At 35.3% G+C, this 23,126-nt stretch overlaps 1 protein-coding gene across 1 annotated transcript in view; it reads left to right on the top strand.

Annotated features, from left to right (window-relative positions):
* Nucleotides 1-23,126, top strand: part of LOC150096409 (protein still life, isoform SIF type 1-like) — a 479,324-nt gene that overhangs the window by 311,550 nt on the left and 144,648 nt on the right. The window contains exon 19 of the mRNA XM_090409055.1: nucleotides 18,903-18,947. Coding sequence (XP_090265181.1) covers nucleotides 18,903-18,947 — 45 coding nt within the window. The remainder of the gene's footprint in view (nucleotides 1-18,902; nucleotides 18,948-23,126) is intronic.

Here is a 23,126-nt window from a genome sequence, read left to right as displayed (position 1 = left end):
CGCATTTGGAAAATAAATACAGTATTTCAGTAAACCATAAGAAGTACGTATTATTTTGTTTACTTTAAGTGTCATAATTACAGTAACAAAAAATATCAAATTTTAGCGAACCAGACAGTACCACAATTAATATTTATATAAATATAAATAATGCACATAAATAAATAATACATACACAATGCATTTCATTACTCTCAGAGTTAGAAGTTTATAAATAAGTAATAGATTAACGAGTAGTGAATATGGAATCTTGAACGGAGCAGAATGCCCTCTCGCGGTGAATCCTTCAACTTGTTGAAGGTGTCATAATAATAATAATAATAATAAATTATTTAGTTTGAAATACGTTAATGTAGAGAATCTATTTGATAGTCAATAGAATTGATAGTCAATTGAAGAGAATGAATTATGTAGAACAAGGAGTAAATAAATTAAATGCCCATACTCTAAATAATACTGTAGTTAAAATAATAATAATAATAATAATAATAATAATAATAATAATAATAATAAAATAAAAAAAATCGTTTGGCTTATCTATGACGTTCCATAGAAGATAAATAGCGCAACCACAAATGTGACTTTTGTTATAAAAATCATTGAGGAAATGTCCTGCAGATTTCTCGGATAAATTATCTTCGTATAATGGGACTGGCTATTGGCTATTTGGTGTTATGTATGTCAGTGTATTATGCTTGTAAATTGCGTGCATTCTCTGGTAGTTTGCTTGTTTTTTCGGATAAAAATACTGTTTCCGGGTGGGGAAAAACACTGTCATATGAGAATGGTTAACTAACCTTCAACTGAAAAGCCCTTATAAAGTTCTTCTCGTCCTAGACGGGTTCAAACCCATGTCTTTCGCTAAAAGATATCGTCGATTCAACTCATTGGAGGCTCTGATCGTATAATGGGAGATAGGGACAAGAAATAAAAACTATTTTCCCTAAAATACATCTCGTACATATTTTAGGGGTATGATAGCAAAATATTTGTCTATTTCTTTGGGGAATAAAAAAGAACACACGATTTATTTAATTTTCGCACGTCAAAGAGGAGAAACTTGATGTAGCTTCAGTGGCTTCAGTAAAACTTGCAGTATTAAGGATCTCATGAAATATTTTTAATATTAGGAATGTTTCCCGGTTGCTTCTTTCAAAATGTGAAAATATACCTTCCGTTGTATTCTTCTTACGTGGTAATGAGTTTCATTGCCTTGTGTAATACCACCACTTCGCTTAGTGAACACTTCATGTCGCTAAAAACCATGTTTCTATTCCAGATTAAAATCGTTGGTACACTTTTCCCCATTTCTTCTAGTATGAAATATTATGAGTAATATTTTCAGAGTTGCATCGCACTTCATGCACCCAACATTTCTCATTTTTGAGGGTATAGCATTAAAACAGTCATTCCTCATACTGCTAGATGGCTTCAGAAAATCCTGGTAGCGATATGGACATCAAAGTAAGACTATAATTTTGCGTGCGTGCGTGCGTGCGTGCGTGCGTGCGTGCGTGTGTGTGTGTGTGTGTGTGTGTGTGTGTGTGTGTGTGTGTGTGTGTGTGTGTGTGTGTGTGTGTGTGTGTGTGTGTGTGTGTGTGTGTGTGTGTGTGTGTGTGTGTGTGTGTGTGTGTGTGTGTGTGTGTGTGTGTGTGTGTGTGTGTGTGTGTGTGTGTGTGTGTGTGTGTGTGTGTGTGTGTGTGTGTGTGTGTGTGTGTGTGTGTGACTTAGTACAGGATATCTATTACCGGATACTTCAAATCCTTTTCAACTAGCCTAAAAAACTTAAATGCAACATATACAGAAACAATTTAAATACAAGAAAATAAAGTCTTCCAAACATTCCATATTCACTTAAGGAATGTACTTGGTGTCTTAGTTCAAACTACAGTTACACACTCGGAAATTTTCGAATCAAAGGTGGAACTTGTGCATATGTTGGCGTTGATATTACATGTCAATAAATATCAACACTCTCGTTCCTATCTCTTTTTTTTGTCTAAAAATCGTTGCATAATTCTATCATATGCACTTTGGTTTTTTGCTCTCAGTAGCACTTTTTCATTTCCTTTCTTTAAATACTAATTTTCTCCAGTCCAATTTTCCTAACAGTGAAGTTATTAAGAATCATTCCTTTGAAAATTTAGTGTTCAGACTTTTCTTTTCAATCTTCACTGATCCAGCAGATAGAAATGTCAAGAAATTTGATTTGATGACTAGTGTTCTCACAGATGGTTCACATGCCTACCAGCGACACTCCCAACTACTTTTCAAATACTCTTGGTTTTTTCGCTCTTTAAACTATAACATTGTTATCCTCTAGATAATTCAGATTACAACCTGTTTTCATCTGTAAATGGAGCATTTTTATATTCGTCATCTGGCATTATAAGAATTCCAACTGGGATGACCTTGGTAATTACCGTGTGTTTCATTTCCTTGACTGTATGATCGTTTTCAATGTTCTAGTCCATGCATTTGCGCGAAATGCATCACTAAAATACTTCTTATTTGTATGGAAGCAGTCATTTAATTCTACTTTAATTCTCTTCTCTTATCTAAGTCTTGGTTATTGCATCGACGATTGTGATAAATATCTTTCTACCATTTTAAATTCACAATATTTAATGTTCTCTTCTCTTTTTTCACCAGGGAAATTAATTGAATCCTGTTGAAAGTGGATATCATAACGTTTGGCTCTTATAGTATCTGCATTTCTCAAATTGCTCTGGAAGATTCTCCTCATGAATTATTAAGTCCTGTTTTATATCGCCTTATCATACTTTCCTATTCGAGGAAATGATTATATAAGGGGAACGGTAAAAGTCACGAACTTAGGAGTGAAGATACAGGACGCAAGATTGAGATAGTTTGGTCATGTGACGAGGAGGAGGGAGGACGAGTATATGGGAAGAAAGGTCATGCAGATGGATGTGCAGGGGAAGAGGAAGCAGGGCTGCAAAAGAAGAGATGGGGAGCTGGTGGAGGAAGACTTTAGGATGGACAACTTGGATGTGGAGGAGATTCATTACAAACAGCGACACTATTTAAGTGGGATAAGCTGAAGAAAAAGAGCATACTTTACTATTCCACTGGTATTTATTCTGAAATAAGCTGATGCTCAGCTTATTCGTAAGAAGAATTACAAATCATCTCCCAATTTGCAACTGTACATCAATAACCTTCTCCAATTTTCTTCAAATCCAATTCACTGTTTTGCTAATGAAAAAAAAATGCATTCATCTTTCTCATTTGACAAACATTGCACTACACCAAGGGTCGGCAAACTTTCTAAATTTACCCCTTCCTGATCCCTCATCGACCCCCACCATGTTAAATAAATGAATAAATGTTACCAATAATATTGGTGTTTATTGACCCCCGTTTTTGAAATAAATGACTACCCAGACATTTATCGACCTTTTGGAGCGCACAGAGACCCCAGGAGTCGATATAAACCACTTTACCGACCCCTCTAACTTCGCAAATAAAAAAAATCTAAAACATCTGCTTCTACAACCCTTACTACTGATCTCATTTCTAATAACCCTGTTAGCTCCAACGCTCAATAAATCTAACTACTGATCGATCTCTGAATCTTTCTTTAGTGGATTTCTAACAACCTTATTAATTTCGTTGTATGCACGACTCAATTGCCCAACTCGAAAAATAGTTCTCTATTATTTCTTTCTAAAAATAACTGTTTTTTTTCTTCTCGCCCTTAACTTTTTGAAGTTAGATAGGCAGCCGGTCTGCATCCTTCACGCCTTTATTGACCCTAAACACTAAAATTCGTATATGTAATAGTGTGAATCTACAATGAATTTTTGAGATGTGGAGTTATAAACCCACATCTCTGGCAAGGGTAAAACCCTATTTACCCGTGTCGACGATCGTCTACCTCGGGAACCGGTCAGAGAAAGGCTTAGGAAAAGTTCCTCTAGTGGGCGATTTTAACTATAATTTATTTTATTTATTTTTAAATGCATTAAAGTTTAAATGCTGATGCCATTATCTTCTTTATTTATCTATTTCGTGATCCGAGTTGTTGCTCTGGTTATTTTGTATTTTCAGAAATTCATAATGTTTGATGAAATGCTTTGAAATAATTGCAGCAAATAAATGAATATTTCAATTATTTATAAATTTTAATTTATAAATAATTAAGCATTTTGAATTCATAAATAATATATAGAAATTATAAATAAAATAATGATGTTTTTCAAGAGATTCTTTTTTTTAGAAATGGAATAGAATAAAAAATATCTGCTTCAAATAATTTTTAGTCAGTGAAGGTTGGAATATCTTGAATGCTGTATGACTGTTTTTAGAAGATTTCAATTCTGATATTTCAAGATCTAGCAACCTGGCATTTTTGAAGCAAGCAAATTCTTTTTTTATAATATCGGAGTAACCTATAGAGATCGCATATTTTAATAATTAAAATGAAAGAAAAAATATTTAATACATGAAAATTACAATGTTTATTCATTTGTCGCATGGAATCAGAGTCCCATTTTTTAAGCCTTGTTTGTGAGGATTCGAAATGTCAAATGTGGCCTTTATGAGGACAGGGTAGGCCTTATGAATATTTCAATTATACGAAATCTGAGTAAAATTCGTCCATTGTGGAATAACTTACGTACGTGTCTAACAAAAGCAAGCTAGAAAGCCGTAATAGTCCTCGTTTGGTTTTAAGACTGTTTGATATTAAGATTCCTTTCTTCGTTTTTATTACAAAATAATTTGAATCAGAATTCGAATTGCTGTAAGTGGACAGATTTTTATTCCCAAAACGACTTAAAAGAATAATAATTCAGTTTACTATAATACATATATAGAAAATTATATATAATTTATATATATAGTTTTAACTTTGACCATTTTCAGTGGAAAACTTAGCCAAAACATATGCACATAAAAAAGGCTGTAATTTCGATTATTTTAAGGTTGAATAATGTTATTATGCAAGATTACGACTACAAAACGTACCTTTTTTATGATTTCATTGTTTTACTTTTTTACATTCTAACTGAGTAATATGTAACAAAAAAAAACTGAAAACAGTTTTTCAAATTGCTTGCTGAGTTACATATCTATGGCAGGACTCTCTCTCTTTATATGGATGATTTATGTTTGGTCATTTAAGGATAGGCTGACCATACATACCGTTTTGCACGGGACAGTACCGTTTTTTTTAAATATTTTCCAGCGTCCCGTCGTTTTAATAAAAATGTCAATTTTGTCCCGTTTTTAATAAAACTATAAATATACTTTAATATTGGTCAATAATAAATTATTATTCATAACCTATAATCGTTTAGGATCAGTGTACCTTCATAAAATCTATAATTGTGAGAGTTGGATACATGGAATAAAGAAAACATTCCTGTATCTGATAGACGGGTGCATATTTTTTCTAAAATGAGCGAAAAACGCCTAGACTCAAGACTTTTGTAATATTGTAGAGTTTATTCTTTGTCATCCAGAAAGTAAAGCACCTGTTGAGAGAATATTTTCTGTTATAAACAGTATATGGTCAAAGGAGAAATGTAGATTAAGTGTTGAGACAATGAGGGCTATGTTAGTTATAAGACAAAAAGTATGTCATGGAATATGAGAAGTTTGATGATAAGCTGCTGAAAGGCCAAAATTTGCTGCCTAAGATCACTTCATCGGAGAAATATTCATGGTCCGATTGTGGTGAAATACAGTTCCCCCCCCTCTATGTCTACGTTAATTTCTGTATGGGTTCTATCACTTAAGAATAATGGTAAGCTCAGTATGTTTATATAATAAAAAACTTTTTATCGTCTTACTTTTTAATGAATACAGAATATTATTACATAATCCCCGTCCCGTTTTTTCCATCCCAATATCCCGTTTTTGTCTCAAGGAAATATGGTCAACCTATTTAAGAACCTACACTTAACCTACCTGCACGAGCAATAGATTATGCCATGTCACTTTTATACAGGCATATTTAGCTAAAAAAGTAATGCCTTTAATAAAATGGGGTAGGCGAGGCCGTTTTCACTCTAACTTTTGGAGACTTAGGGAATTTATCAGTCTCCACCAGTAGCTAATCAGAGATAGCTGGTCTAGGATTATCACTAATTTTAAGAGGCATCCGATGAACAGACGACTGATATGTGTCGCCATCTTGTGATCCCTAACATGATATGTTATTGTCTGAAATCGTGTGGGATGTACGTTTGATTTTCTTTGGTTTACGGGACGAAAATCCCTAGAATTGTTCCTATCTTAGAAATCGGTCGAAGAATAGCTTAGAAAAAGTTCCTCTAGTCGGCTACTAGATAGACTTTAGTCCTTCGGCAGCTTAGTGCAGAGCATGTAAATGCCACTTCCACTGAGACTATTTTATGAAACCAATAAGACATATATACATCATAAATATTATTTATGGTGTATATAATATAAAGTGAATAATATTTACAATATATATACAGCTGTTTTACCCTGAAAGGTATTACTATTTGTTACAATTATTTAATTTTGTGAAATTGCTTCTTGCGATTCTATAGTCTTTCAAAATATGGTTTATACATAAGTACATTTTTGCTTTTGTTTCACCAATTGTTTAAACTATTTTATATTTTAGTTTAAGACATTTCTTATTACATTTGCGACATTCCACTGAGCTGCTCAGGCGTTGGATATTTAGTTTATAGTATTTTATTGTTATTATCAGGTAAATGGCTTTTTCCCCACTTGGTGTGGGACTATCATTACATTAAATGGAGACCTGTACTGGAATCGAATATTTACTCATAATTCTACTTTCTTCTGTACGTCTTATTCATTCATAATTAAAACATAACCAATCTGAAAAGAATACAGCATAGATTTCTATGTATTATTCTCTCCCTCCCTCCTTCTCTCTCTCTCTCTCTCTCTCTCTCTCTCTCTATCTATCTATCTATCTATCTATCTATCTATCTATCTATCTATCTATCTATCTATCGCTGAAGTGTGCAGACGTGTCCAAGGTCGCTCTTGCCTAAAGTTGTGTTTTGTGCGGTCGAATGCGTCAATCAACTTCAAGATTTATATCTACATAATCGTAAGCACCTAATCTATCGCGTTAAAAAATTAGTTTTCTAAATTTGTGAAGCTAGGAAAAGTTATATTAATTTTAAAATTTTAAAATCTTCTTTGTTCGTGTGCTTATTGTTACAACGGTATGCCTTCGAGTACCGGGAATTTGTGATAGCTTGCGTTTCCCCTTATTCGCCCGAAGCAATGGCCAGTATAAACCACAGCATATCACCACCAGCAGCAGCCGGTCCACGCCCGAGCTCAGCAGGAATCGGTCAAAGGTCGCAGAATTCCGATCAAGGAAAAGACACCAGCCACATCGCCAGAGAAGAAAAAGACATCAGTCTCAGCCCCCCGGACAACAACGGACAAAGGTCAGTACTCTCTGTCTCCTATGCTAACATTGTAGCTAATACTTCAGCGCGAATTAATACCACTGCCACAACGCGTACAAACGTTCACCCAGCCAACCGCTTTTCCCGAGATAACGGAATTGTAATTTTCGCAATCGAAAATACCCCACTGGAAAAGTATCTAGATGCAGTAGCTCAACATGTTCCCCCCAAAAATATAACTCACATATCAAGAGTTGCCGGAACCGTACAAATGTACTTTAACAACGCATCTTGGTCTGAGACATTAATTGAAAAGGGAATAGACATCGGAGCATGCCACGTGAATATCTCACCAATCGCAATTGCTCCCACAAAAGTAACAGTGTCAAATGTTCCACCGGAAATAAGCCATCAAATGCTTCGCGGATTACTATCAAAATACGGCGCAGTGACAGGTAAAATCCGAACGCTACGCGCCTCTACAACTAGGCCTGAATTCGCTCACATCAAGAGCTTTAGAAGACAGGCTCTAATGCACTTTGGCGACAATACAATCGGCTCCATACCCAAAATAATCAACACAGAAATAGATGGAGTACCCTACACCTTTTATATTACTGTTGCTGCTCAGTGCTTTTACTGCCACGAAGAAGGCCATGTAAGGAAGTTATGCCCGTATATACCCAGAAATGAGAAACCGGTTAACAACACTACTAACCCTAGCGAATCAGAGAATCAGAAGCAGCAAGCAGCCAACCCCAAAAAACAGAGCATCCCTAACAAACAACAAAGATCTCAAGGAAACAGCTCTCAGCCCAGTACCGAGGAGACAAAATCAAGTGGTAGCACTAAAGAAACCCAACTTTCGAAAGAACCTCCACCAACATCGATTAAAAGCAATCCTAGAGAAAAGGAAACGGAACACAGACAACTAACTAACTCTGATAAAGATACAAATAACGAAGAGGAGCAAGAAACAAAAACGGAAAAAAAGCCAAAGACAAACCAGCGCAGCTGCAGCAGGGAACCTTTGCCTCCAAGCACTCTGGAACCCTCCCAGCAGCCTGTAGAGGGGGATGAAGAGATCGAGCTTCTTGAGTCCTCAGATGATGAAGAGGAAACTGGAAATGCAAGTCTTCCTCACACAGAAGGCCCACTCACAAGTGAGCAGCTTCAGAGCTTTCTTAAAAAAGTTCGAGGCTCTTCACAAAAACTGCTGACAGCCTATGACTACACCGCTGACATCAGTGGTCTTATCACCCAGCTGGAAGAGTTAAGAACTATTCTGGCAGGAAAAAGAGGGAGAAAAACCACCAATCTCAGGAAAAGGATATACTACCTGATAAACGGGCTTGAATCCCAGCGGCAGCGTAACTATCCATAAAGGAAGTGAGGATTACCGCACCAAATAAAACTAAACCATAAAAATAATGAGCACCTCAATAAACCTTCTCTCACTAAACGCTAGAGGATGTGCCACACCACTGCGAAACATGCTGGTCCTGCAGCATATCCTTGCCCAACGGCCAGAAATAGTTATGCTGCAGGAAACAAACTTCCATTGCAATAGCAAAGCTTCATATCAACACTGGAAGAACTGGCCTTATACCATGCACCACTGTCCTGCCATACAACTTCATGGATCGGGAGTCAGCATTGGAATTCACCAAAACAGCGCTCTAAAAGTAGAAATAATCGATACCTTTCCTGGGTGTGCAATATATGCACTCATTACAACTCAGACAGGAAAGAAAATATATATCATTAACATATACATCCCACAAAATGACCAGCTTGCAGTGCAGGTACTGGAGTTTGTGCGAAACCACCTCAGCAAGGTCAATGACCACATCATACTGGCAGGGGATTTCAACTGCACTCTGGATCCTGCAATGGACAGACAGCAATGCCAAGAACATCGACACTCACTAGTTCAGCTTCTCCAGGATGTAATAAATGACTTCGAGCTGACTGACACCTTCAGACACTTGCACCCACATGAGAAAATGTTCTCCTGGAGAGCCAAAGGTGGTCCTACCAGTGTCTTATACCAGGCACGGCTCGACAGATACTACACATCGATGCACACAATACCCTACATCAGGAGAGTCACATACCATCCATCTCATGCATCAGACCATGATTCCATCCTTCTTAACATTTGCTTTCCTGGACACACCAGATACAAAGGAGGAGCATACTGGATATTTAACAACAGCCTACTAAAGGATACAGAATATCTCAGAACCTCTAAAATCTATATCGAAACTCTCATCAGAGATATACCTACTTCACAATCAATTTCCGAGTGGTGGTCACTTTTTAAATCCAAAGTTAAGGTATTCACCCAAAAATATAGTCACCGAAGAAATTTGAACAAGCATTCAGCCCTTAAAAATTTGCAACAACAACAGCAATTGCATCATCCAGAATCTGAGGAATACCAGTCCCTAGAAGCCACCATACGCTCACACCTAGAGCACTCTGCAAGAGGAGCACTAATAAGAGCACGACGCAAACATATTAACTTCGCAGATGCCCCTACAAAGTATTTCTTTTCACTAGAAAAACGCCAACAAGAGTGCACCACTATATCTGCTATTAAAACAGATAATGGAAACATCATAGAAAATAATGACGAAATCCTCTTATATACCTTGCAGTACTACAAAAATTTGTACCAAGCCAACCCAACATCTATGGAGGCCACGAATAAAATTCTCTCCGATGTGAAAAGACTCTCACCAACAACAAGGAGTAACACAGAACTCCCTATCACGTTACACGATCTGAAAACTGCCTGCACCTCCTTACCTAAAGATAAATCTCCTGGCATAGACGGGCTCACCACTGAATTTTATCAGTCCTTCTGGGAACAGCTTGGACCTATCCTCTACAGAGTATTTGTCGAAGCGAATACCAATGGCTTTCCACTCAATATGACAACATCAGTTATCAAACTCATTCCAAAGAAAGGAGACGCGACGAAACTAGGAAACTGGAGACCCATCTCTATCACAAACACCGACTGCAAAATTATATCCAAAGCCATTGCCAACAAACTTAAACCCGCTCTGAGCGAAATAATAAATAGGCATCAGAGCTATTCCATCCCTGGAAGATCTATCCACGAAAACTTACATCTCATAAGGGATCTCATAAGCATAGCGAACAACAACAGTGAAACAATGGGTCTTGTAACACTAGACCAACAAAAAGCTTTCGACCGCGTTGAACACCTTTACCTCTTCAACTGCTTGAAAGCATTTGGCTTTGGCTCAGGCATCATTCACTCTATTAAAATGTTGTATGCCAAGGCACAGTTTTGCATGAAAATAAACAACAGGCTTACCATAACTGCACCATACAGCAGAGGTATTAAACAAGGCTGTCCACTCTCCGGTCCTCTTTACACAATTGCCATCGAACCCTTTCTGTGTAGACTCAGCATGCTGCTCAAAGCATGCCGCCCTAAACTTCCCTACCAAACCATAACCCTGACAGCATATGCTGATGATGTTACAATCATAGCCCGCAAAGAAGAGGACTTTCATAACATACAAGTGGCATACCAACAATATCAGGCAGCCTCAGGAGCCAAACTAAACACACATAAAACCATAGGACTGTGGTGTGGCAAATGGAAAAACCGAACCGATTCCCCAATGTCTGGTACCTGGTCCACAGAGGGAAACAAATACCTAGGGATTTACCTAGGAAACACACCCTCTTATGTGGATAAGAACTGGGAAACACTAAACAAGCGTTTCAAGCAAGTTCTAGGAAAGTGGGCAGCAATACGAGCCTCTGCCTCCACAAGAGGGAGAACAATAATCGTTAACCAAATAGCCACCAGTGTCCTCTGGCATACACTAAAGATCCTTACGCCACCAGTTCAATTCATCAAACAAATAAAGTCAACCATATATCGATTCATATGGAATAAAACAAACTGGCTTTCCTACTCCCAGCTATGTACTTCTCTCAAAGATGGAGGACAAAAGTTGGTCTCCATTGACAACAGGATAACAACGTTCCGCGCTCGATTTCTCATAAATGCCCTACAACAGGAAATATCACACAAGTGCACCACTGAGTATATTTTCACTTCTGCCACTAGAGGTCTCTCTCTCTCCACCACCTTAAGAATGACAACAGCTCAAGTGCCTGTAAATTTAACAAACTTCTACAAAGACGCCCTTCGACGATGGAAGAAGCTAAACCTCCAGCACACAGTGAAGACAGCATCCCTACCTGAAATCCTCATGGAACCCATCTTTCACAACACGATGGTAAGAAGCCCGATCACTCAGAAAGAATTTTTCTTTCCTCCATGGAGCTGGCGAAACGTGAGGATCTTGGGTGACATTCTTTCTCCAAGCCTCACCTGGCGCTTTCCAAATTCGCTCGAAAACCTGGAATATGGGAATGAGTCTGAGCAGATAGACACCGTAAAGGCCGCTTTTCAAGCCGCTATGCCTGATAGCATAACAGAAGTGGGGCTTACTCCTCCAAACTCAGAAGTTTTGGCGCCTATCTTTCTGATAAAAACCAATAACTCATGGGAGAAACTTACACCCAGCAACACCAACAAGATCTACAGCACCCTAACACAACAGTCAAACCAAAGCACTTTGATGGAAAATCCTGCATCATCTGATCAAACACTATTTCAATGGGATCTACCATATCGCACAAGAGCCATCAAACCTGACGCAGATATTCAGTGGAGAATGTGGCATAATATATTACCTACTCCTACTATATTACGAAAATTTAACTCAAACGTCTCAGATAACTGCCTCTTCTGCTACCAATTAGGAACGGTCCGGCATGTCTACTTGGAATGCCCAGTCAACACTAAATTAATCAGTTTGACTCGGGAAATGGCAGCTCTTACCTGTGGTAATCTTCATACAGAAGAGGAATATTTCAATCTCGTCCATGTGGAGCCAAATAACCATTCATTCTGCAATTACCTTTTCATCACCGCAAAAGCGGTAATATACAACTTCTACCTCAGACATACAAGACCAGACAGCACAGCAACTTCACAGAGAGAGGCAACTGACCAACTCACTGCAGCCTTCCAACAAAAGGTGAGATGTCGGATCCTACACGAACATCACTACCATAGGCAAAACAACACCTTAGATCTTTTCCACCAAGAATGGAATCCACGGAATCAACTCCTGGCTGAGCAGGGCGACTGCATTATAATCCAATTTCCAGCATAGAAGTGACACCTTTACCCCCCCCCCCCCAAAAAAAAAAGAAAGGGGGAAGAAAGAAGGATTGTTGTGCTTAACAGTGCGAAAGTTAATCAGCTGGCACTCTCATGTTAATAGATAATATTGTGCAATAGTAACTTCTATGTTCTTCCACATTTATGTTCTTATGTTAAAACAAGATCTTATGTTATCATGTTAAAATAACTCTTAATGGCTTTAATTTATTTAAAAAAAAAAATGTAATTAGCCTTATAAGTGACTTCGATGTAACATACCTCAACAAGAGTATGTAACCTCTCTGTCTGACTGCAGAGAACCAAAAACCGGTTAATCCTGTATATAAGATTGTTATGTTTACAATAAAAAAAAAAAAAAAAAAAAAAAATATCTATCTATCTATCTATCTGTCTGTCTATCTCTCGATCGTAGCGTTGTCATGGTTCCAACTTTTTATCCATAATTACCCTGGCATTATTTGTGCTATATCCCATAAAGGCAATTTTATGAACGTCTGGGCAGTCTTACACTATTGATCGCATTCCATAGAACTTTTCGACGATAATCCTGGATTAAGAGGGAACTAAAACACCCTAGGGTTGATTTCACTTCTGTTTTGATAAATCACTTTGAACTAGTAATGTAAGTTTTATATGAGACTTGCATTTTGTTCACAAAATGTAAGTCTTTTTTTGTAGCCCTTTTTGTACACAAAACCATTTGCTTGCTTCAAAATAAATAAATATCACTCTGGAACAGAGATTTTTGGTAATGTCGGTGTTTTTTCCCCTTCAAAAATAATGTTTGGATCTGGATGTTACATAACACTGTACATTCTAACACGACTTCTGAAGGGAGAGAGAAAGAGCGATAGTCTGGTTTACCAAGATTCGTACAGTAGTTCGTATTAGGGCGCTGTTTAAGTCAAAACCATCCTGAGTCTATTTTGCTAAACTGAAATGTTCGCTCTACCTGTATTCTGGTAGGGTGGGAGCCTGAATGTTCGAACAAAAGTACAACTTTCCATCAATGCATCTGGTAAGCGTCTAATCATCATGCGATATTGATCGTAAAACACCTTCAGGATGAAACCAGATTAGGAATTAGTAGGAGTTGAGACAGCAACACCCTCTTTTTGATTGCTGTAACGGACACTTTATTGAAGGAATAATGGAAACGAATTATATCTGCCTGCTGCACTGGTATACAAACCTTAAAATTCTTGTTAGAAAATTGAATTACTGGTATATACACATACAAATCCTACCCAGAAAGTCATGGGATAAGTGCAAATATTAAGACGAATATTCATTTCTGTCCTTGTTGAAATTACAGAAATTATAATGTTATCCTACTTTTTACTCTCAGAATCTTCTTTAAAGGCTCATTCATGAGGTGGTGACGCTACTCTCTAATCCTATTTTATAAAGCATTAGTTCCAGTTATGAATAGGTTGCCTTCTGTGTCTAAATTTACGCGATCAGTTCATTCTACAGAAGAATGTTTCACCTGTACTGGCTTACAATATTTCGATTTATTCTCTTTACTGATTCTGAATTCAGACATTGTAGTAGGCATAGTGGTTACAGTGTGATTGCAATCAGTTTTGTTATATGAAGCGTTATTTCGTTTAATGGAGTAAAAGTACCATACGAAATGCCAAAATACAAGACATACGAATAGAGCTGTCTACAATAACTGTATCATAATTTCATGGAGATAATGAGTACAATGGAAATCAAACTCAAATTATTACTCTGGCACCACTAAAATTCTATTATTTGGACAATGCACTCAGTCAAAAAGGGGTATCTAAGGATGAAGTATGGAGGGTGTCTATTTCATGCTGAACTATTGATCAGAAAGAGAATATAGGATGACTTCTGCTCCCCCGAGAACTGATTTCCATTGTTCTGCGATTCAAGTCGTGTGCGCGTGTGTCTTGGTTAGTGCCAATTAATGATGTATATTCACTGATAACCAAAGCTAATGAGATGAAGGTCATCCTTGAAAATTCGACACGAAACTCTCTGCTCGGAATTTATTTATTCGTGGGCTTCCCCCGATCCTCTACCTCCCCTTACTGGTTGAGCCCTCCTAATGAGGGATTAAGTATGTATTTTTGATGTAGCAGCGGTTTTGATGTGACCGGCTAACTCACCTTTCGTCGAAAGAGACCAGATAAAGTTTCCTCGCGTCACGGACGGGAATCGAACCCAGGTCTTTCCGACCAAAGGGCTTCGTCTATACCGACAGTACTTCGGAGGCTCACTCTGCTCGGAATGAAATTATAGGATACATTTCGAAATTGACCAGAAAGCTTCTGAGAACACAACCTTCAGCTTTTTATCAATTCGAAATATGGGACATTATCTTGCATACAAGCAGTTTTTTCCTACATGACACCCTAATATTATTCCCCTCTGAAATGCTGTTAATACTCTTTAGACACGTCCATTCACTGGGAAAAATGTCTTACCAGATGTCACAGACTTTTGTGGATAGTGTTCAACCAGTAATAGTGAATATACCATATTAATGAAGGCGATTAACATACATATTTATTTACCTTATGAAATTGATGCTGAAATTTACATCTCATACAATCAGTTTTATAATCTGTTCAACTTTTTCTGGAATCAGAAAATACTATTTGAAGAGTTTAAAAGACTTCAATTTCGCGTTATGAAGTTGTAGAAATAGAGGATACTATAAATTCATAGTTATTTCATAGCCAAATAATTGAATTTGAAGCTTTAAAAAGTTTCAAAATTGAGTAGAGAGCTTATGAGAATACAACCTTCAGCATCAGAGTTGCTTTATAATTGTATAACTTTAAAGACTCGACCTCTGCCACTTCGTATATTCGCATTTATTAGTCTTGTTAATTAAAGTTCGAAACAGATGTTAGGTCAGTGAAACCTTAATTAAAGGCACTGGTAAAGTTCAAATTCAGTTATTTGGATATTAAAAATAAAATCAATTTATAACATCCTCTACTTCTATCAGCTGGCAGTATCTACCTAATGTTGTGGATATTATTATAAAAATTTATATCATTCTTGTTGTTTTTAATCTGTTTGTTTCTGGTGACTATAAGCAGAACTGGAAAATAATATAAATAATTAATAACGTCTGCACCAATTTAAAGTGTCATATTTAATTATATTTCCTGAAATCAGAATACTAAATCATATTTGATTCTTTTTTATAAAACACTTTCTTCCCCCAAAATTTAACAATCAAATTAACATTCAATTTTGCAGTTTATTTATTACGAAGCAAGAATTTCATATCTTCCTGTTCTTGTTATTGTTAGTAGTACAAAATTGTTTATATAAGCATATTCAGAAATCAATAGAATCAATTTGCTTTCTTAATTGATAGGAGAAAATGTGCTCCTGATTTTATAATATCATATCACAAGCTATAAATGTATTTTAATTCTATTATGATCTCTGTCTGTTCATATATTGCTTTTTTTAATGTTACTCCAAGCGGGAAGGTCACATTTTCTGCTTGCAATTGCACATTGCCATCTATCTACACAGCTGCTTTTATGACTATCTATTTGAAATAATGCATTAGCTCCGAATATAATGAGAATGAATATTAAATTCAGTGTTATTTCAAAATTAAAACTTTCAAAATGATCTCTGCAGAGCCGATCGATCTCTTCTGGGAGTCTCTTCACTTTTTGAAATGTTTTGCTTTCAGCAGATGAGATTTCCATTCTTTCTTTCATTCTTCAGAGCAGCTTATTTTAAATATATGAAGTATTTCTCTTAAATTTAAACTGGCATCAAGATATTCTTCTATATACTTCAGTTTCTCTCATTTTGCCTTTAGCAACATACTTAAACTGTAATATGGTCTTTATCTTTCCAAAATATAAGGTTTTGCAATTATAATCTTTACAGTTTCTAAGAGAACTGAAACATCATGCAAACTAACTCATGAAATAGAACTACCGTAGGATGAAAAAATTTAATCAGATTTCAATACTTTTAACTCTCTTAATATAGGTGAATTAACTACATTTTATTCCATCAATGATCTGAATGCCACCGGCTATTCGTGTGATTCGGATTATATACAGGATGTATCAAATGATGTTACCACCATACACATGAAATATCAAACAGCATGTACTACAATTCCTTCTGTTGCAAATGCTTCATTTGTAAAGGGGAGATCCAAAATTATTCACACATTCACACACTAATTTAAATCGGTTTGTAAACATCATTTATTAAAATAATATTGCAGTTAACAAAGAAAGGGTCATACTGCTTCCTTTCGGCGATGTACTAATAAAAGGCGAATATACGCACGCCTGGAGGGCAGTCGTCCTTTAAGTAGTAGGGCAACTAAGGTAACTCTAATGTCACCGATTGTATTCTCATCAGCTCTCTGGTCAAATTTTCCAAACTTTCGGTTTCTACATATATTCGGCTTTGAAATAAATTTGGATCTTTAATATCCCCTATTTCAATTTGATATTCCAGTATTTATTAAATACTATATATGTTATTGTTCTTCAGCTGACACAGATGATGTTTTATGATACGTAAAATGAAATATTTATAATTAATAAATATTAATTTTTATTCTGGAATGCGTGTTTTTATTTAAAATGGTGTATAATGTAATTAGAGACAGCGATCAGACTACTTAAAAATCTATTTATACATAGAGTGCCTATAAATTTCTCATTAAATAATAGTGAGTTTGATGTTAACGTTTATTATGGCATTACACGTCTGAGGAATTCCAATAGGAAGTGTGATTCACCTTATCACAGTTCCGTATTTCGAACACACCTTTATGAAAAAATGCTATTAGGTATTCATCGTGGTTTTTTCACATGTGTTAAAAATTCGGCACTGTAATCTCAATTTTGTAATGGACATGAAGGCATTGCATACCAATTATCCAAAGAAAACATAAAATGATAAAATTTACAAACTCAAAGTACGTTTTAGTTCTAGTAGGACAGCTTTAATAGGCAGAGATATATATGTGTAAATGTGGATCATTACGGTTTCTGTTTATTCTAGTATCTTCGAATTAAAGTTAAATCCCATTACTTCTAAATGGGTTCATTTGATTATAATTTCTCTGCCGAGGCTCTAAATATTAAAACGTATTCAAATTACATTATTAAATATTCTACAAAGTTATAACTTTCTCAAAGTACTCTGGCAGGGATTCTTAAAAGTCCGTCAGTTGGATAAGAAGTTGTCCACCTATGTACACACATACATGGACGTGTCATGCGAATGTGGGTGGTATCTTTGAGATTGTTGTCACTTCCGTAGATAAGAAACCACCAAACTTATAACAGTTATAACTTTCTCAATTATCCATCATTGGTCTCTAGCTACTCCTTATTTTAGGAATCCAAGAGAACAGGTAGCCTAAATGCACACCTATCAAACTCGTCATCATTATAGGAAGAACGAGACAGGTAATCTCATTTTGATACATCCTGTATTCATTTGTAAATGAAAGGAAAACAAACTACCGCCAGAATTTATTGCACTTTTTAATATAAACAGTACTGCTACAAACGTTTGTTGATTGATTTAGGTAGCTACGCTTGTCTGTTAGATGTGAAAAGTGCTGTTGCCAATAAACCTGCCAGTAATGCCTTTGTCAGCTTTAATCCCCAATTTGGAATGACACTTACTGTTATGTACTCCAATCTTTCTCCAGAAAAAAATGAGAAAAAAAAAAGAGAAAGTAGTGCACATCTTTTATTGGCTTTCAATATCACAAAGGCTTTCTGTTCGCGTATTTCTAATTTTCTGGATTCTTGAAATTGATTTTTGGTCGATCATGTAGAGGTTTATCGGCCCAACAGTAAGAAACACTATTTTTGGCTCAAACAGAAAAAAATGTTGGGCCAAGAATATTGTTTTATTTTTTAATTTTTTTTGTAATTGTCGTGTTCACTGAACTGCCAGATAATATTTGCTTGTTTGGATTTTCTGCCAGTCACTAGAAGCTGTCAAGAAATTTTCTTCACAGTTTCTGCCACATTAATATAGGAATTTGTATATTTTGAATATTTTGTTTTTATCAATTTCAAACGGTGTAAAGATTTTCAATTAATATTCGCATTCTATTTTTTTAAATAAAAAAGAAAGCCTTTAGTCTCCTTTAAAACAATTGAAATTACTATTTTAAATGTATGAAGATATCCTGCTCCTGATATAATATTCTCAAATGATCTGGATTATTAGTTGTTGATGGTAGTTTTTTTATGTTAATGCAGCACATGAGTGACGTCGTAGACTGGTTTGAAGATGCTTTGCAAAAGGTAACTGTCATTCCACCGGCACGGCCCCGCCCTTTCTGTAGACTTTCCTGTTTGTTTTGCTGTAGTCTGTGCATTTATAGTAGACACTATCAGTATCTATGTCACTGTTTGCCACTATCAGTTGTGTTGTATTTTTTATTTACTTCATTCTCTAGATTTTATCCTTCTCATAGGGGCACTTGTCACTTTCTTTTCTCTGCATGGTTACTGCCAATTCTATTACTATCACTTCTCATAGCTGCAAAATTATGATCGAGTAATCGACACATATTTATTAAAACAAGCGCGAGTCATTGTCATCTTCTACCACCAGGAGGCACAAAGTCACTAAAATACGTCATTCGCCATCTAATGGCAGAAAACAAACAATTTAGTTTCGTATATGCCTCGTATAATATAATATGATTATGACTCTTAATCGCGCTGTGTTGTAATAAGTATGTGAAAGTGTAGATTAAACATTTCCATTATTCGGTTGATAGTTCTCATTTAAAACTTTTTTAAGTTTGAATGATGCATGCATCATGTTTGATTGTAATTTCTTCTACATGCATTTCAATAAAACTATAATGTATTGTATACAAGTTTTGTTTTAAAAATGAGTTTTATTTTTCAAATTTTTAAGATGTTTTACCATATTCGTATCCACAGTAACTAAAAAAGGTACATTTCTGGGATTCCCTCAATATATAATGGTTATATAATACACAACATATCACATTAAGCATTTTAAGAAACATAAATGTAAAGAAAATTAATTAGGAAATATAGTAAATCCTAATCACTAAACCAGGAAAGAAAAAAAAAAAAATTCTTAGTTACAACAGAAATACTGTGGATTTGAATGTGATACTCTTGCAAATGAGTTCTACATGTTTAATGGCATATCATATTATATAAATAACTTATTTACATTCTTTTATATTTTTTATTTATGAATTTTCCTTGAAGTTATATAAAATTATACCAAAGTTCCATTGTGGTTAATATTTATCCTTATGTTACTTAATCTTATTTATTACAGTGTCGCTATATGTTCCTTTACAGAATTTCACAAATAAAAAAACAAACAATAATAAATTTAGTTTAATCCTTTATCCAAGTGTGAGCAAACAAAGGTAGTACAACACCATATTCAGTCCTGAAGATATTTTCAGGCGCAAACTTTATTTGCTCACACTTGGATAAAGGATTAAACTAAATTTATTATAGTCTAACCAAGTGAAAAATAAACTTTCAAAAAACAAACAATATATCTTCTTAAAATGCTGATTAGATAAGTTTTATTTCCAAAAGTTTTTTTTTTTTTTTTTTGTACATTACGTTAGTAGATTTCCACGGAGGTTCGCCAATGATTAGGTGAGCCCGGCTTTCGAATTCAGGTACGAGACACTATTTAAAAAAAAAAAAAAAAAAAAAAAAAAAAAACGAAATCGCAGTCTGATTATAGTTCGAACAAAATAACCTATCCGCGCTTCATTTACAGATACAACATAAAACTGAATAATCAAAATCAGACTACGAGAAACAGCTTCGTAGGGAGGCATCACTGACTTTGGCTGCTCTTCATAATCAACAGTCCAATGTAAAAGATATTAAAACAGGAACTATAATGTATATTCCATTATAAAACTTATTGTATTGTTTCAATGAAGCATATTCTTTGTGGTTTTTATTATTATTATTATTACATGATACCTCCAAGGAGTCCAAAGACTCATCGAGAGAGGGCACCTACTCCACAACTCTCCGTCTAAGCACTCAATCCACCAACTACAGCGAACCGTATCATCTACAACAGGTGTCTCAAACTCAAATGCAGCAAAGGGCCAGTCAATTAGATGTATATCTGACGCGGGCCGTATTCAATATTATTCTGTGAACCAAAACATAAACTAAAAAAAGGAAGGGTCCAACAAAAGCCCATTTGTTGCTGGGCCTTTACGACTTACGTAAACGGTTACACCACCATTTAAATTTTAAATTTATAACCATTTTTATTTTTAAATTTTAAAAATATAACAAGTTTAGAAAATATAAGTTCAATTACATTTTATTTATACTTTAAGAAAATTATTTAAATACATAATTTTGACTTACGAAAATAAAGATTTTTATCTACGAGTCCTTTTTTTAATGATTTTGATCCTGAAACCTGACATCTTTTCCTCTGTACTAACATGTCAATATCTGCTTTTTCCTTTCGTGTTGCAATATGAAGTATTGCATTTAATCTAGAATCTTTTATCCGTGAGCGGAACTTTGACTTATTAAGTTTCATAATTGAAAATAATTGCTCACATACATAAGTGCTTCCAAAGATTGACATTTTTGCACAATAAATTTTATATTTGGGATATTTATTGCCTAGCTATTTATAAAAAATTGGTATACCAACTTCGTGATATTTATTTTTTAGTTCAGTATTGCACTGGAGTTCAATAACTTCCATTTGTAATTCTTCGTCAACATTTTCAATATTAATTAAAAAAGGTGAACTGAATAATAATAATTCATTTTCAAACTGGTTGAAATCAGAAAATCTTTTTTCAAATTCAATTAGAGGAATGTTCTTTTCAGCATCATTATTTCGAGAAATCGATTTAAGTGTAGGAAAGTGGGCTAAATTATTTTTTGCCAACTGGGTTTGCCAAAGATAGTTTTGCCTGAAATGACTTAACTGAATCATACATATGACATATCAACTGTCCACGTCCTTGCAGAGCAGTATTCAAAGTGTTTAAGTGGCTTGTTATGTCAACTAAAAAGGCCAAGTCTTTGCACCAATCTGCATCGGTGAGCTGAGGAATCAGTTTTCCTTTGGATGAAGTAAACATGTCAATTTCTTTTAAGAGTTCAAAAAATCTTTTTTAAATGACGCCACGACTAAGCCACCTAACCCCGTATAGTATAGCAAACTGCTGTATTGTGAATCCAATTCATCCAACAAAGCATTGAGTTGTCGATGATTCAAGGCGTGAGAGCATATCCAGTTTACTGTTTTAATTACTACACTCATGGCGTGTTCCATCTTTAGTTTTTTAGCACAAAGTGACTCCTGGTGTATTATGCAATGAAACGATTTAAGTTTGTCCTTGCACAACATTTCCTTTTTCATTTGAAGTTTTGTAACAAGTCAGTCCGACGTTAACATCAACCATAGTAGGAGCCCCATCTGTAGTCACACTTACTAATTTTGCCCAGTCCGCATGAGCATTTTCAAGAGTTTTCTCAATGCACAAATATGTCATTTCCTGTCGTTGTTCCTGATAGGCACTATATCCAATATATCCAATAGTTCTTCAGTCGCATTCATATTGCTAAGTAGGAAGTATTAATGATGTCTGTACATTCGTCAACTGCAATGGAAAACGCTACAAAACTCTATTTTTTCACGCAATATATCTTGGAAGTTCTCTGCTATATCTTCAACATGCTCCGCAACTGTATTTCCTGGTATACTTATACTTTGAAATGCTTGCTTTTTTCCCGGACATGATTTCGACTGCACTTAAAATGCAATGTTTAATAAATTGTCCATCAGTAAAAGGTTTCGAAACTCGAGCAATTTTTTCTTATGATGTAATTACATTTAACAGTAGCATCACTTGTTGTGATAACATTCGAAAATATCCTCTGTTGAAACTTCAGTTAATTTTTTAAATCTTTAAGTTTGTTTCATCACGCATTTTTTCTATATATTTATCACAGTTCTTATGTTTGTTTCATAATGGCGTTTTAGGTTATATTCTTTCACCACGGCGACACTTTGTCTACCAAACATGTTGGAATATTTTTTACTTCCACAAAGAAATATGCCTTCTCCCATTTTTCTTAAGTTCTGCCTTCTTGATCTATTTTTCTTTTTTTTAACTTTAAATTCTGACATTGTTATGGGCAAAAAAAAATATAAGTTATTGAGGTAACTTTTTATTAACACACTATCATATTACAATGGTAACTTGTAACTTTGTATCTCATGGCTTAAAATGGCTGCATGACAATAACTTCCATTCAGTATTGCCAACATTTGATGATAGAAACATGGTATCAAGAACTGTAGTAATAAGTTTTACTTTTGTTTAAAGCTGTCATAAAATATTTAGAAGTTTGAATTTTTTCTGTTTTAATCCCGCAGGATGTTAGAAACATTGATTTTAAAAAAAGAAATCATTAAAG

Source organism: Typopeltis vanoorti, chromosome 19 (genome assembly GCF_054136105.1).
Source record: "Typopeltis vanoorti isolate ZY-2024b chromosome 19, IOZ_Tvanoo_1.0, whole genome shotgun sequence".
Taxonomy (NCBI): domain Eukaryota; kingdom Metazoa; phylum Arthropoda; class Arachnida; order Uropygi; family Thelyphonidae; genus Typopeltis; species Typopeltis vanoorti.
The sequence above is the reverse complement of the archived record's forward strand: the minus strand, read 5'-3'. Positions and strand labels throughout refer to the sequence as shown.